Source organism: Triticum aestivum, chromosome 2B (assembly GCF_018294505.1).
Source record: "Triticum aestivum cultivar Chinese Spring chromosome 2B, IWGSC CS RefSeq v2.1, whole genome shotgun sequence".
NCBI lineage: Eukaryota > Viridiplantae > Streptophyta > Magnoliopsida > Poales > Poaceae > Triticum > Triticum aestivum.
The window spans coordinates 496,128,289-496,144,204 of NC_057798.1; the positions used below are offsets into that span (position 1 = coordinate 496,128,289).

Here is a 15,916-nt window from a genome sequence, read left to right on the forward strand (position 1 = left end):
AGTTTGATGACAAGTATTTCCGAAGGGAGGAAGTATCTTAGATTTATCTAAATATATGAATGTATCTAGACACGTTTATCGTTATCTAAACAAATCCAAGTATTTTTCTTTTCTTTTGTTGGACAGCGAGACAGTAGAGTAGAGAAGGATGTCAGATGTTTGTTGAATGCGCTAACTTTCTCCTGTGGCAAATCTGTCCGTTCTCTTGTTTTGCAATGATTTCTAACAGTGATGCGCAACATCAACATCAGAGATGGTCAACGTGAGTCATAGACTAGTCCTTGTCTCGATGACCAACTCAGGGTGGTCAATTCAATTGGCACCCATAAGAGCACCGATTCCATCAAGAAATGACATTCTAATACTATTTTGCTTTAAATGATTTGCATGAAGGAGCACGAGACTGTCAGCAAAGTAAACAAGAATTAGAATTACAAAGATGCGACTTGAATCGGTGAAATCTCGATGTGCGATAGGGGGGTGATAAGGATTTAATCCGGCAATTGAAAAGAAAAGACAGCAGACTAATTCCATGTCCTGAACCTTAATCAGTGCGCTAAAACCTGAATCTGCTCTGAGATCGAGTCATCAATAGTCAAGAATCAGCGACATGCGTCAGGACGACGTCGGACTCGGCGCATCCGGGGCCGGCGGTGGCGGCACCAGCGCGACCGGAGGCGGCTGTGACGCGAATGCCGGCGGCGGCACCAACGCAGCCGGAGGCGGCTGTGACGCAATTTCCGGCGCCGGTGGCGCAATTGCTGGTGGCGATGGCACCAGCGCAGTCGGAGGCGGCTGTGACGCCAATTCCGGCGCCGGTGGCGCGATTGCTGGTGGAGGCGGCACCAGCACGTCCGGAGGCGGCGGGGACGCAAATGTGGCCGGCGAGGGCGACGCAATTGGTGCTGTCGGCGGTTGCAGAGGGGGCTGAGGCGGCGGCAAGGGGGTTTCCGGCGCAGGAAAGGTGGGATTTGGCGGCGGCGGCGGAGCGGTGACCGCGGTGGAAGGCATGGATGGCTGTTGGCTAACGGTCCCGGGCGGGACTGGCTGACACCCGCCGGTGGCGGTGGCGCAGGCGGCGCCGGAGTTGCGATGGGACTTGGCGCGGTGGATGACGGCGCCGACGGCAACGATGAGACCGACGACGGCGAGCGCAGCCACGACCACCAAGAAGATCTTGGTCGCCTTCCCCACGTAGCACCACCGCATGGCTGCTTCTCCCTCTCCCTCTCTCCGGTGGCTGGCACTGTAGGGGAGTGTACTATGGTCTCTGTTCCACTAGGCACTGGCGAAGCGTGTGCGTTCGTGTGTGTAGGCAGTAAATAGCAGCAGGTGAGGTCCTCTGCTCTATGTCCTGGAGAGCTCGGTCAGCTCAGACAAGGGACACCGCCCGATCGAACAAGAGAACGGTCCAGATTTTACCCAGGGTGAAACAGTGGAGCTGCCCAGGCAGATCGGTCGCAGGTGGTGCCTTGGCTATCGTTGACCTCTGCTGGCTGCAGCGCAGGGTGGGTGGCTGGGTGCTCGGTGCTCCTCTCAAGGAACCACCCCCCTCCATGATCCGTCATCCATCCATCCGTCTCCTTTGGAACAAGCACAGCACTAAATGAGGTGAAAACTTGTGTTCACGGCAGGGCCATTCTCTCGCTACGTATTCCACTTTGTCCTACTGCCATGAAGTACTCAACTACTACCTTTTTCCTTTTTCAGAGTACATGGATTTTTTTATTAAAAAAAACGAACCCATGGAGAAAATGGGTGTGCTTCTTTTTGAGAAAAAAAAAAGAAAAAATGTTGTATTTCCTTCATAAGAGAAGAAAGGGAAGAATGGCCGACTGTGGAGTAGGCACATCGACACAATTTGACAAGGTCCCCTCCAGTGCGCCCAACACAAATCAACCAAAAACACAAAATATAATGCAAAGCAATTTCATCAATTTCACCAAAAGGAAAAGATAATAATTTCAGAGCTCTTTCTCAGACCAGTCATCTTCCATCTGCCGCCAGCGCTATCCAGTCCCACGGCGCACATGGCAAACACCTACCTCTCAAGCTTCCAGGTCATCGTCCGTAGCGGCGGCGCGTCACCGAGGCCGAGGCCAAGAGTGGTGACATGCCACGCCTCCGAGCCGTCGGGCCGGCGATCAGCTTGCCTCAGTCTAGGCCTCGGCCTTGCCACCGCCGCTGTGCTACACACAGCGCCCGCCCGCGCCAACGCTGACGCCGATGAGGACCCGGAGCCGGCCAACAACGGCTGGTGGCTCACCGAGTTCCCCCTGCCAGTGCCCAAGATCCGCAACAGTACTACCGCCACTCTACCCTATATCACCTCATCCTCATGATGCATTTCATTCCTAGAGAGGCTTCAACTGCTGAACTGAAACCGGCGCTGATGAATGTGGTGCAGAGGAGATCAACAATGGCGAGACGGGGACGCGATCCTTTGTGAAGAACGGCATCTACATGGCAGACATCGGGCCGAGCTTCGCGGCGCATGCCTACCGGGTGCGCAGCTCCGCCTTCGACCTGCTGGCGCTGGAGGACCTGCTCGGCAAAGAAGCCTCCAACTATGTCAACAAGTACCTCCGCCTCAAGGCCACCTTCATATACTACGACTTCGACAAGCTCATCACCGCCGCAGACCCCGACGCCAGGCCGCCGCTTCTCGACCTAGCCAACCGCCTCTTCGACAGCTTCGAGAAGTTGCAGGCGGCCGTCACCACCAAGGATGACGCTGACATAGGATCCTGCTATGCTGACACAAAGCTCATACTGCAGGAAGTCATGACAAGAATGGCCTAGCCAGTAGCCAGGACAAACAGTTCTTTCATGAACTGAAAATTCTGCCTCAAGCTCTATCCAGGATAGCCTCAGTGCGTGATGTAATGTGCATTTGGTGATACTGAGAAATGCGACGATTCTAGTCTTGAATGAACAATTGTCAGAGTTAATACAAGCCAAGCCATAACAACACCAAACAAAGCTGAATGCTTGCTTTTAGAATAAAATAAAAGGCTGAATGCCAATACACCTACAGAGCTCAACTACTACTAGTACCATCACTCTACGCTAGAGTAGAGTATCAAAGCCGATACAGATTAGATAACTGAAATGGATAGGTCAGCGCGGCACACCTGACTGTTAATATAATCATCAAGAACAAACAACAAAGCAAATGAGAATATACAACCTCTAAATGCGGTGCAAATGATGGATTGCATCCCTCAATTATCAACAAACAAACAACACACGTACATTAATGATGGCCCATGGGTGGGATGGGACTTGACAGTGAATTGACTGCATAGACTCATCCTTGTGACAAGCTGCGCATTTGAGTCTGGCGACGAGGGACGCCGATCTCACAAGAGTTCACCCGAGCAGCAAAACGAAGTGAACAAATAGACTCGCTTGTAGAAGACACTTCCGGGGACAAATTCACGAACATTAGCGTCTTAGAGTCTCCGCCCAAGCATGGCTGTGTACATGGAAAACAGTTGTAGGTTGTAAAATGGCACTACATTATATTGAGACTGCACACCCTACTTTTGGTACTATGAAATTACCTGGAGTAAATACGTCAGTTTGGAGTTCCTGAATGGAATGTGTTCCTCTTTCTTAGCAATGGAGAAGATAACATCACTCAAGCATGACAAGCTCTTGTTAATAGCCTAAAGAGTTGAAGTTAATACCATACATGTGCTATTGATGTTACAAATGTACACTTCACAAAACAAAGGCATAGCAAACTACCTGGGTTTCCTTGAGTCTATCCCCAGTGGCACCACTTTTGTTAAGCCGTTCACTGCCTGCAAGATCAATTAAATTGAGAACACCTTGCACTTGTTGATCTGTTCCCTGCACAGAATATAATAACGCAAACATTGAGAAAAGGTTATGCATGAATTGAACTTATCAGTAAAAGATTATATACCTCATTTACACCAAAAATCCGTAGTGTGAAAACACAGTGACTTCTAGATGATTCTTCATTCATTTGTGTTTTTCCTACTGATCTGCAAACAAGAATGAAAAAACAAATACTAGTTGATTCAGCACATATACATGCAAGTACCAAAAAAATTGAGACATTGCAACCAACTTGAACACTCTTTTGGAGAGTTAGTCTGAGTAGCATGACAAAAAACATGGTACTAAGCATTGATTACAAGAGTACAAAATGTATGTTTAGAAAAGTTTTAGTTCAAATCAAGGAAATACTGCTTTTAACTTACTTAGAACTTGCATCCGCTATACAAATTTGCTTGTGCTATCGTAACTTATCATTGTTAAATAAAAAAATGATTAATGGTAGTTTCACTGAATCTCAAAAGAACTTCAAGTCAACCTGCTTTGTGCAGCCCGTTTGAGCAGAGAAGAAACTTCGTTGATACTCCGTACATCAACGATTGTGAGGTCAGACACCTGGGTATTACCATTTGCATCATGTTTGATATTATATTTTGAAGCAGCACCATCTTGGATAGATGTGCGACTTGTCGCTAACAAGTCACGTATGGTCTCATTGTATATTTCTAACATTGAAGCCTACAAAAAATAGGCTCAATTAGGATTATAGATAGATAATACATGATAAGTCTTCAGTTCAAGAAAATCAACAAATCAATTGGAACACACCTGCATCTTATATTTCCAACCTTGTGACATAAGACATTGACTAGTTTGAAAAATTTGTTCAAGCGATCTAGGTATTAACCCTTTCTGATCATTGAACTCAGGATTTCCCATCATAGTATGTGTCTTGCCGGAACCAGTTTGCCCATAAGCAAATATGCATACCTACATGATTTGAGATCAGTTAGTTCCATGATAAGTTCCTAATTTGAAAACAAAAACTATTTTTTCAATTATTCAATACAAGAAATAAAAACAGACAAGTACTCGGCTAAAACAATTAGATGAAGTGCACAGTGATTAACAGTGTACTTTTGGAACAGTTATTTTTTCTTAATTTTCTGCCTAATTGAATTTATTATTATTCAGTTCTCAAAATACAATGTTAGTTGTACCACCACTAAAAGTACCTTATAGCCATCAAGTGCACTTTGAACCAACTGAGAAATTTCAGTAAACACATCTTCCTGGGATGCCGAATGATCAAACACTTTGTCAAACGCAAATGAATATGATTGTGCTGAATAAAAAATGAAAAAAAGTTAGTTTACAGAAGTTAGCAAGTATCGTACACAAACATATACTCAGCAATAAAAGTAAATATAACATACTGTTATGCATCAACTCGACACCACGACCTATATTTTCTCCATTATTTGGATAAGAAACAGCTCCAGATTCATTTGACAATAAAGGTCGGACTCGGCAGAAAACACGAATATTTCCTTTAAGCTCCTGCAACACATTAATCTTATAAACAAACATACTATATGGGATTAGTACAAGTCTTAGGAGAATAAATCATTACGAGTATAGTATTATGTAGTTTTTTCCGCAACTTCTCCCCATCCACAATTTTTTGCTCAGCTTCTGTAAGACGTAATTGTAGGTCCTCCAGCATTCTCTTTTGGCTTTCATACTCACTCATTGTCTCCATAGTTGTCAAATTAGATCTCTGGATAGTAAACAATTACAACCATTACACAGACATGCATTTCATATATTAAAAGTATGGTAATTCAATCTAAATAATAATAGACATGCAAAACTGTTACAAATATTATAATGAAGGACATAATAGTGATACTCCCTCCGTCCGGGAATAGTTGTCCCCGTGGTGTTTTTCTGAACCCCCCCCCCCCAGCAAATTCCTGACAAACGCACAGCTCCCGCCGTCTCCCCCACTCCTCTGTCGCGCCGGAGGTCCGCTCCCCCGCAGCTCGGCTCCTCCCTCCTTTAATTCCCGTCCATGATTTATGTGTAAAAACTGAATTTTTTTTACTGAAATTTGCTGCTTCTGAGATTTGCTTAAGACTGCGTGCCAGCCAACTGGTATTTCTTCAGTTAGCAAAACATGGCAGACAAATCTCACTAGGGGATCACACTTGGCCTGACAACATCTGTGTGTAACTAGGGGGTCACACTTGGGGACACAATGGGCTAATTGCCTAATTTCTTCAGCAGCTCATCCTATTTTTACCTAATTGACTGCAACCTCAGTCTCACTAGGGCATCGCACTTGGCCTGACAACATCTGTGTGTAAACTGGAAATTCTAGCTTAGACTGAAACTTGAACAACTGAATTTATGCATTTCAACTAGCAAATGTGAGATAAGAGTGAACATTTATTGTCAACTAGCAAATGTCAGATAAATCAAATTACTAATTAGCTTTAGTGATGGATCTAGCAGGATGAGTCAGTGATTAAAATCATCCATGAATGAATTAGTTAAGAGGGCGGCCGGCAGTACTTGCTGTACTACTGCTGCTGTCTAGTAGAGTACTCCTTTCATGACAGAGGTAGATAAATGGAGTACTCCTTTTCAAGTAAATTTGTCATTTGTTTCATGATGTGGAAAGTAATTTTGTCATTGTTTTAGACTGCAATCAAGTCTTTTGTCATTGTTTCAAAATGCTTCAGCCTGCTAGACTCAAGTTCTGCTGAAACTGAAAAAAGGAACAGAACCACACTTGAATAATTTTCGAGTTCAGAACCACACATTTTATCATTCTACTTCCAGGAATTTTCCTGATGAACCTGACATGATTTATTGGTATAGGGGTATTGACTATTCACTAGTCTACGAAGTCCAGGGTATCAGTAGCATTTTCTTCTTCTTTGGCAAGCCTTTTCTTGGCTGTGCGGTTAACTGATCTTGTTAACATGCTAACTGAATTTTGCAATGAAAATTGAACTTTGCATTGTTGGATTGGCAGGAGTAGAAAATTTCGAGTACACAGTGTACTGAGTTTTCAACTCTTGATTGTTGTACTGGCATGAAGCAATATAAATGGCTGCCATGGCACCATTTCGAGAAATAAGTCTATAGTGTCAAAATATTCATGTGATTTCAAACCTGTGGCCAAACTGTTGTACATTATGTTTTCAGTAAGGAGCTCAAGTTCTTAACACAAACTTGCTTAGATTTCGTTTTCAGTAAGGATCCCAAGTTCTCAACTATGACAAGATTTTGTCTTTAGTGAGTCTAAAATTATTGCAGAGCTTTCTGATGATCATTGTCACCAACTCTAAATTTATGTTCAGCACTTGAAGTAATTATGCAAAGTTTGAAAAGTTTGGGACTGGTCTTCTAGTGCTAAGTTTTGAACACTAACTTTAATTTATGTTCCTGCAGGAAATGGACTGATTCCCTTGAAATTCCTATGTTAGAACTTGTCTCCTTGGAAATTCTAGTGCTAAGTCTAAAATTCAGGTCAAGTACTCCTGGGAGTTGTTTGAATTTTTTTTGTTCGAACTTGGGTGTCGTACATGACCTGTAGAACATCTAAAGTTCTGTTAGAAGATTCTGTAGTTCAAGGTCTGGTCTTCGGCTCTCTGTTTATTATGTTTGTCACTGCAAGTTCATGATCCAATAATTAAGAGTAAGTCTAAGATCATTTGGTCTCTGAACATTTAGTCACAGTAATTTGATCTTGACTGAACATCAACTTGTCAGATCAAATAAATTCAAATAATTCAAATTAATCCAAATAATTCAAATAAAATCAAATTACTCAAATAAGAAAATGGATGGATCTACGTAATGTAGGAGGAGGATCATGTTTTCAGTGCCTTAGTACACAAAAGTAGGCAAAGTTTCTGTAACAATATACTTAAATGCAAGGAAAAAATAAGCAGCAAGTTTATTCAGTTAACTAAATCAAGTTTATTCAGTTAAGGACAGAGTTATTTTGATCAAGTAATTACTGTGACAATATTGCAACATTTCTTCAGAGTACATGATCAGTTTTGTCCCTTTTCAGTAAAGGGGTGCAACAACTTTCTGGGATTTGTGAAACTATAGTCACTGGGACAATATACAGTCACCTGGGATTTCTGAAACTATACTGTCACTTGGACAATTCAAAATAGTTAACTGAAAGTGTCTAAAACAGTTAAGTGTTTCTGGGATTTCTTTTTTCTTCAGCAAGGACGAAGAGATTAAGCATAGATGGCGGGAGTACTTCGACAAGCTGTTCAATGGGGAGAATGAGAGTTCTACCATTGAACTGAATGACTCCTTTGATGAGACCAGCATGCGTTTTGTGCGGCGCATCCAGGAGTCTGAGGTGAAGGAGGCTTTAAAAAGGATGAAAGGAGGCAAGGCGATGGGCCCTGATTGTATCCCCATTGAGGTGTGGAAAGGTCTCGGGGACATAGCGATAGTATGGCTAACCAAGCTTTTCAACCTCATTTTTCGGGCAAACAAGATGCCAGAAGAATGGAGACGGAGTATATTAGTACCAATCTTCAAGAACAAGGGGGATGTTCAGAGTTGTACTAATTAACGTGGAATTAAGCTGATGAGCCATACAATGAAGCTATGGGAGAGAGTCATTGAGCACCGCTTAAGAAGAATGACAAGCGTGACCAAAAATCAGTTTGGTTTCATGCCTGGGAGGTCGACCATGGAAGCCATTTTCTTGGTACGACAACTTATGGAGAGATATAGGGAGCATAAGAAGGACTTGCATATGGTGTTCATTGACTTGGAGAAGGCCTATGATAAGATACCGCGGAATGTCATGTGGTGGGCCTTGGAGAAACACAAAGTCCCAGCAAAGTACATTACCCTCATCAAGGACATGTACAATAATGTTGTGACAAGTGTTCGAACAAGTGATGTCGACACCGATGACTTCCCGATTAAGATAGGACTGCATCAGGGGTCAGCTTTGAGCCCTTATCTTTTTGCATTGGTGATGGATGAGGTCACAAGGGGTATACAAGGAGATATCCCATGGTGTATGCTCTTTGCGGATGATGTGGTGCTAGTTGACGATAGTCGGACGGGGGTAAATAGGAAGTTAGAGTTATGGAGACAAACCTTGGAATCGAAAGGGTTTAGGCTTAGTAGAACTAAAACCGAGTACATGATGTGCGGTTTCAGTACTACTAGCTGTGAGGAGGAGGAGGTTAGCCTTGATGGCCAGGTGGTACCTCGGAAGGACACCTTTCGGTATTTGGGGTCAATGTTGCAGGAGGATGGGGGTATTGATGAAGATGTGAACCATCGAAACAAAGCCGGATGGATGAAGTGGCGCCAAGCTTCTGGCATTCTCTGTGACAAGAGAGTGCCACAAAAGCTAAAAGGCAAGTTCTACAGGATGGCGGTTCGACCCGCAATGTTGTATGGCGCGGAGTGTTGGCCGACTAAAAGGCGACATGTTCAACAGTTAGGTGTGGCGGAGATGCGTATGTTGAGATGGATGTGTGGCCACACGAGGAAGGATCGAGTCCGGAATGATGATATACGAGATAGAGTTGGGGTAGCACCAATTGAGGAGAAGCTTGTCCAACATCGTTTGAGATGGTTTGGGCATATTCAGCGCAGGCCTCCAGAAGCTACAGTGCATAGCGGACGGCTAAAGCGTGCGGAGAATGTCAAGAGAGGGCGGGGTCGACCGATTTTGACATGGGAGGAGTCCGTTAAGAGAGACCTGAAGGATTGGAGTATCGACAAAGAGCTAGCTATGGACAGGGGTGCGTGGAAGCTTGCTATCCATGTGCCAGAGCCATGAGTTGGTTGCGAGATCTTATGGGTTTCACCTCTAGCCTACCCCAACTTGTTTGGGACTAAAGGCTTTGTTGTTGTTGTTGTTGTAAGGCATGATTTCCTTTTTCTTCTTCTTTTTTCTCTAGTGTGCCATGCCTTTTTTTTAGACTAAAAGTGAATCAGAGCAAAAATCTTCTGTGTCAGTGTGCTAGAAATAAGAAGAAGAAGAAGTTACAAATTTACAATTACATTCATAACACTTTGCTCTATTTTTTTTATTATTTTTTTGCTCTCAGTTTAAGTTGCAGATTTGACCTGGAATGACCAGTCTCAGTTTAAGTTACATATTCTAGTAATGTGAGCACAAGCACATTTGTACTGCTCTCAGTTTAAGTTACAGATCACATTCACAACACTTATTAGTTTGGAAAACTTCAAAGCATCAATATCTATTCCAGCTACCCCTGGTCTTGATCCAACCATTGCAAACTCAGGTAAAGTACCCTGCCCCTGCTCCTTCACATGCTTCTATCAGTGGTTATCTAACTGAATTTTGGGTAATTAATTTGGTAATTAATTTTGAGTAATTAATTTGGTACTCCATTTGCTGTTGAATTCTGCAAGTCCTTCAGTCTAAGCCTATGAGTAACACTGCTTGTTCACTAATTCAGTTTACTGTACATTTTTGTGCATCTACAGTTTACTTTTATAGACTGAATATTGTGTGTGTGTGTGTGTGTGCGTGCGCGCGCACGCTCATCAAATTACAGACTAGATGATCCGCTGCTACTCTAATTCACCTCAATTTGACACCAATTTGATCTGCACAACAAATTAACATCAACTTGACACTGATTTCAGGGCGCTGGCTACCTTTCAGTAGCAGCAGAGGCGGCGAGGAGGAGCTGGGTTGCCTGGACGAAGAAGAAATCGACGAGGAGCAGGTGGGCGGCAGCGCTGGGCCCTACGGTGGATGCACTGGTCACCTTGGTGCACGGCGGTGGAGCAGCGGCGACCAGGGTCTTGCCCAACTCCCGCAGCAGAGTGGCTGACCTTGGCGCGCCGGGTTGCGACCGGGGATGCGAGAAGGACGACGAGTAGAGCCGCCCGTGAGCCGTGGAATCGCCGCCCGTCGAGGTGTCGCCACGGAGGAGCAAGTGGGCGGCGGCGAAGCTCGCCTCCGCAGCGCAGCTAAGCAGGGGCGGCGGCGCAAGTGAGACTTCGTCGCCGGCTGATCCTACGGCGGCTGCCCGCGGGCGTCGGGGGGGGGGGGGGGGGAGACGGAGGCTGGGGCGCGCGGTGCTGGCGGGCGTCGGGGGAAGAAGAAGGGCTGCTTAGCACTAGATTTAAAATGAAAAGGGTTTTTTTGTAAAGTTATAATTGAACTACACTGATGACAACTTTTCCCGGACGGAGGGAGTACAAATGAACCACAGTTTGCAGCTTGTAGCTATAAATGCTTATTTTGAGGCTAATCATAAATCGCAAGTCAGAAACTATAGATTCTACAAGCTGAAACAAACATCATCTATAAAAATACGCACCTTCAACTTTTCATTAGCCGAGGCAAGTTGAATTTGCAGTGTTTTAATCTTCTCAGTTTGGTTTGAACAAGTTTCCTGCATGATTGAAAAAAAATAAGCCAACCTAATTGAAATGGCTAGCATTATAATTGAGTGTGTATAATCATAGGTTCATACCTCAAGTGCATCACATCGTATCATGACATTCTCTAATTCTGACGAAGACTTTCCTGTCAATTCCTTGTACGCACCCAAGTCACTCAACAACGAATTTATTTCAGCTGATTTATGATCACGGTCATCCCTTACTTGGTGTAATTCAGCTCTGAGAGCTTCAACCTCATTCAATAAGTTATTTTTTTGTTTCAAAGCTTCACTCTGTGAAGACTGCAGAGTAAAAGGCTTAGCTATGAGTATGTAACTTATAAATGTAATAAGAAAGTTGAAGGCGTAAAGAATGCAATTAAAAAAGATGAAAACTAAAATATTACCTTTGTCATATCAAGCTGCAACTTTACTGAGTTAGAATGATCTTTCAAACCATTCATTGTTTCAACCATAGTATTCTTCTCCTTTTGCAGCTTATCTATTGTTTCAGCATTCTTTGTTGCATCAGCTTGGAGGTTGCAATTATATTGCTGCAAGCTAGTGTTGTATTCTTGAAGCCTCTTATTTGTATCTTGAAGCATTTTGATCTAAATGTAATAGAAATACTGTTAAAACATGAACAATGGTAAATAAAAAATTTATTAGAGAAGATATTGAACAACAATAATACCTGATCATTAAGACGCTTCTGCTCCAACTTAACTCTGTTGAGTTCTTCTGAAAGCTCATTTCTTGAAGATTCTGCAGTAATCCTAGCCTCCTTTTCATCTCCATAAGATCGAAGGCACTCCTGCACATTACAAAGTTGTGATTACAGATTGCTCGTTGGTCCATAAAAGATAAATTAGCGAAAAGCACAAGGTACAACACCATTTTTTCAGCTTCCACTTTCTTTAGGCTCTCTCCTAAAGAGGCATATTGTTTCTGAAGCTCCTCTTTCATTGCCACGGATTCTTGGATTTTGCACTCCAACTGAGACACTGGATGGCAACACACCAATTCAGTCAGTACAGTCAACAATTGCAAAAGTTTGCACATTGTCAGATGAAGAAGTGTTACCAATTTCAGCATGATGTTTGTCTGCAGCATCGATTAGGCCATTGAGTTTCCCGATTTCAGCGAGGTTTGCGTCCTCCCTCTCGAGCAACCATTTGATACAAGCACGCAGCTTCTTGATGTACTCAATCATCTGCTCACTCTTTCCCTGTGGAAGCAATCAAACAATTGATGCTGTTTAGAACACTGCCAAGGACCATAATCATCAGTTCGGAATAGCAGGAAATAGTAATTCATCAGAAAGACATGTTTGAGGCAGGACCAAAATCATGGAATTTCACTTATGTATTCATCACACAGTAGAGGCATGACATGTTAGGGGCGGGACAAACTACAACCTGAGCGCAGATAAGAGAGTCCAGAACTGTTCTGAATTGTTCTTGCAAGCTAAAATCCAGAATTTCGTGTCTCCGCCTACCCACCTAAAAGGGTCAGGCCGAGAGGAGGGTTTTTTTTTTGGAGATTTAGACCGAGAGGAGATGGCTACATGGCAACACTAAACAAGAGGCAAGGCCATTCCACAAAAGCGGGGAAATCCACTAGTATTTTTGTTGTCTTTTGCGGAAAAATCCATACCTTGTAATCCATTTTGTTCTTGCCCTTAATCTTCTCGTTGAGGAGGGCGTCGACGTCCTCCCTCCCGGCGAACTCGATGGGGGCCTCCGCGGGGGGAGGCGCGGCGGCGTTCTGGGGGGCCGTGGAGAGCGGCGGGCGCGGTGCCGGGCCCGCGGCCGTGCGCTGGCGCTTGCCATACTGGGACTGGGACTGGGTGTCGTTCTCCTTGAGGCGGGCCGTCGCCGAGCGGGCGGCGCGGTCGCGCGTGGCCATGGCGGTGGGGGGCGCGGGAAGGAGGAGCGCAGCGGCAGTGGATCTTAGGGTTGGGGCGCTGGGAGGAGGAGCGCACGGGCGGATCTTGGGGTTTTGTTTTTTGAAATGGCGGATCTTTAGGGTTGGGGCGCGGGGAGGAGGAGCGTAGGGGCGGAGACAGTGCGGTGGGGATGGGGGGAGGAGCGGGATCTGTTTTTGAGAAGATGAGTAGAACGAGCGGGATGTCCAGCTGAAAACTACCACGAGAGCTATATCTCGCTCACAGCAAGAGTAGCCTTTTTGTCTGCTGTACAGTACTGGGCCGGCCTGTTCTCACACCTGTTTTTAAGCATGAGTTTAGAACCTTTAATGTTGAGGCTCACAACCTCGTATACCATGTACTTTTTTTGTTTGCCTAAAAAAAATGTACTTTTTTTGTACTTATTTTGGGGTTGGTCATCATGTTTGATTAGGTCAACCCAGCAACTTTACCTTCATCCGTGTAAACATTGTGACGGCGTAAAAACAGCATTGCGCACGCACACAAAAAAAAGCGTTGTGAGTTTGTCTAAAAAAAGTTGTGTTGGATATATTTTTCCATGGTTCCTTAAAAAATATATCTTCTCTCGTTTTCTATTTTTTCATTTATTCTTTTGATTTTTGTGTTCCTTCACCGGTTTTCTTCTCTTTTTTGTTTTCCCTTTATTTTTTCATTGAGCTTCTACTTTTTATCCCCTTTTTATTTTTACTTGTTTTTTTGTTTTCCCCCTTGTTTCTTTCTCGGTTTTACTGTTTTTTCGCTTTTCAGTTTTTCTTTGTTTCTTTCTTGGTTTTCATCAGATTTCTTTGTTCCTTTCTCTGCTTTTTGTTTTCGTTCTTTTGCATTGGTTTTCTTTGGCTTAATTTGTTTGCTTTTATTTGTTGTTTTTATTGGGTTTCTTCATTTTTCTTTAGGGTCGAGACTCTACCATGTTTATAAAATATCTCCATTCATTTAATAAACAGAGGGTTTTGCATATGGCGATAGCTCAGCTTGTGCAAGTTGCCATGGCAATCCATAAAAAAACACCAATACTAAGATGGGCTAAAGCAAAATGATATCCCAAGCAGATGACTAAAAAACTGTAACATCCCCAAACCCTAATTATTAAATAAAGTCATTTAACGTGCCAGTCATCAGGATTAATAAAGCCTAAATGCAATTAAGGAATAATCCAACTTCGAATTCAAATTTTAAGTGCAAGTCAAAATATTATCTCTTCAAATACTGACATAAAATTGTTGGTAATATCCCATAAAATCCCAAGTATTTGTAAAAATAAAACCTACCTCATTTGGATTCTGAAAATGCCCCTAGCAATATTCAAACAAGTCCAACAACAATTGAATTGACCTTTTTTCAAATAAACAAATATTAATGTTTTCCAAAATTTTCCCAAAATATGTGTGTGCTCTCGAAATGACGTGTTTGATTTATGTGCCAAGTTTCAAGTTGAGCAAGTTTCATTTACTACAAAAACAATTGCAAAACACATGAGAGATAAATAGAATGGGAAAGAAAAAAGGGGAAAACATAAACAACTATTGTGCACTTAGGCCTACCTGCTATAGGGAGGCCCAGCCCACCTCCCTCATCCCCAACCTCCTTCTACAGGAGGGAGAGGGATTGTGGCGGCCATCCACGCCATGGTCACGCCCTGGGTGACGTGTCGGCCATCCCCTGGCACCCCCGAGGGGATAAGACCACCCCTGATCCCTGGGACAAATCCTATCTCCATTCCCCTCGCTCTCTCACTCACCATCGTCGATTTGGACGTGCCCGAGCTGGTTCTCGGCTAATCTAGTTGCAATTAATTGCCCATCTAATTCTATTCAACTTACTCATCTTTTTATCAGAGCGTCTGCTTTTGATCCTTTAATTTAGAAATTGCCTTTGTAATTAAGATTTGAATTATTCAGATGTTTCTATGATCCGATGCCTTTGCATTCTTTCTTCTTCTGGTTGAGTACAGATAGTCACACTAGATCCTTTGCGGTCCGCCAGACCCTTTGGTGGATTATTACCCGATAGTTCCTTCATAAATCTGAACCCTTTATGAGTTCTTCCCCTGATACATGATGCCTTTGGTAAGTTGTATCCTCTGCTTTTATCAACCATGCTTTACTTCCAAGCCCGAGTTATTTACTCCTGAAGTTTGTGGTATATGTTCCTAAGATGCCCCAATGGGTTGAACATATGCCTTCTCTAATCAGTGTGAACCTAGAAACATCTACGATAATACTCTTCTGGTGTTTCACCAGATAAATTTTCAACACTACAACTTCTTCAAAAATGAGAAGTGAATGAAAGGGTATGCTGGAGAAGTGGGAGTCGATCTTGAACTTTGTGTTCGTGCCCATGGACACAATGTACATCTTATCATGGGAGCTTCTCGTAAAAGTAATTATCCCCTTGGTATAAATTTGTCTTGTACCTGTGATTTGGTCCTCTGCAATCGTGGTTCCGACCAAGTTGTTCTCCTTTGGTTCCATTTCCCAAATAAGTTTAAGTTCTTGTCTTCCGCAGATCAATACACTAGTCCAACCTCTATTCTGATCTACCTTTGAGTATCACCTTGTAGGATCGAAAGTATGTTTAGGAGGGGTGATTGGACTACTTTACCAAATAAAAATCTAACAATTTCCCGGTTTTAGTTGTGGGCCGATTTTAGCAAATCTACAAGTCAAGCATCACCCTACATATGCATTTCTAAGAGTGTAGCAGCGAAAAGTAAAATATTGCACATGTA

General features: G+C 43.4%; 3 protein-coding genes across 3 annotated transcripts; 1 reads left to right on the forward strand and 2 right to left on the reverse strand.

Moving 5' to 3' along the window:
• Positions 1 to 528: 528 nt before the first annotated feature.
• LOC123045657 (extensin-like) lies at positions 529 to 1,304 on the reverse strand. The gene has a single exon (XM_044468800.1). The coding sequence runs from the start codon at positions 1,207 to 1,209 to the stop codon at positions 616 to 618; it is 594 nt and encodes a 197-aa protein (XP_044324735.1). The 5' UTR covers positions 1,210 to 1,304; the 3' UTR covers positions 529 to 615.
• A 660-nt stretch (positions 1,305 to 1,964) lies between these two features.
• On the forward strand, positions 1,965 to 2,931 carry LOC123045656 (photosynthetic NDH subunit of lumenal location 3, chloroplastic). The gene is made up of 2 exons (XM_044468799.1): positions 1,965 to 2,301; positions 2,408 to 2,931. The coding sequence occupies exons 1-2, from the start codon at positions 2,031 to 2,033 to the stop codon at positions 2,800 to 2,802; spliced, it is 666 nt and encodes a 221-aa protein (XP_044324734.1). The 5' UTR covers positions 1,965 to 2,030; the 3' UTR covers positions 2,803 to 2,931.
• Positions 2,932 to 2,980: 49 nt separating this feature from the next.
• Positions 2,981 to 13,320, reverse strand: LOC123045655 (kinesin-like protein KIN-14N). Its single transcript, XM_044468798.1, has 16 exons — positions 12,897 to 13,320; positions 12,324 to 12,468; positions 12,135 to 12,244; positions 11,935 to 12,054; positions 11,648 to 11,851; positions 11,334 to 11,543; positions 11,178 to 11,252; positions 5,444 to 5,590; positions 5,247 to 5,370; positions 5,046 to 5,155; positions 4,639 to 4,800; positions 4,349 to 4,548; positions 3,935 to 4,016; positions 3,754 to 3,858; positions 3,567 to 3,671; positions 2,981 to 3,478 (listed from the first exon to the last, which is right to left on the reverse strand). Exons 1-16 carry the CDS (start codon positions 13,146 to 13,148, stop codon positions 3,311 to 3,313), a joined length of 2,319 nt encoding a protein of 772 aa, XP_044324733.1. The 5' UTR covers positions 13,149 to 13,320; the 3' UTR covers positions 2,981 to 3,310.
• Positions 13,321 to 15,916: the final 2,596 nt, after the last annotated feature.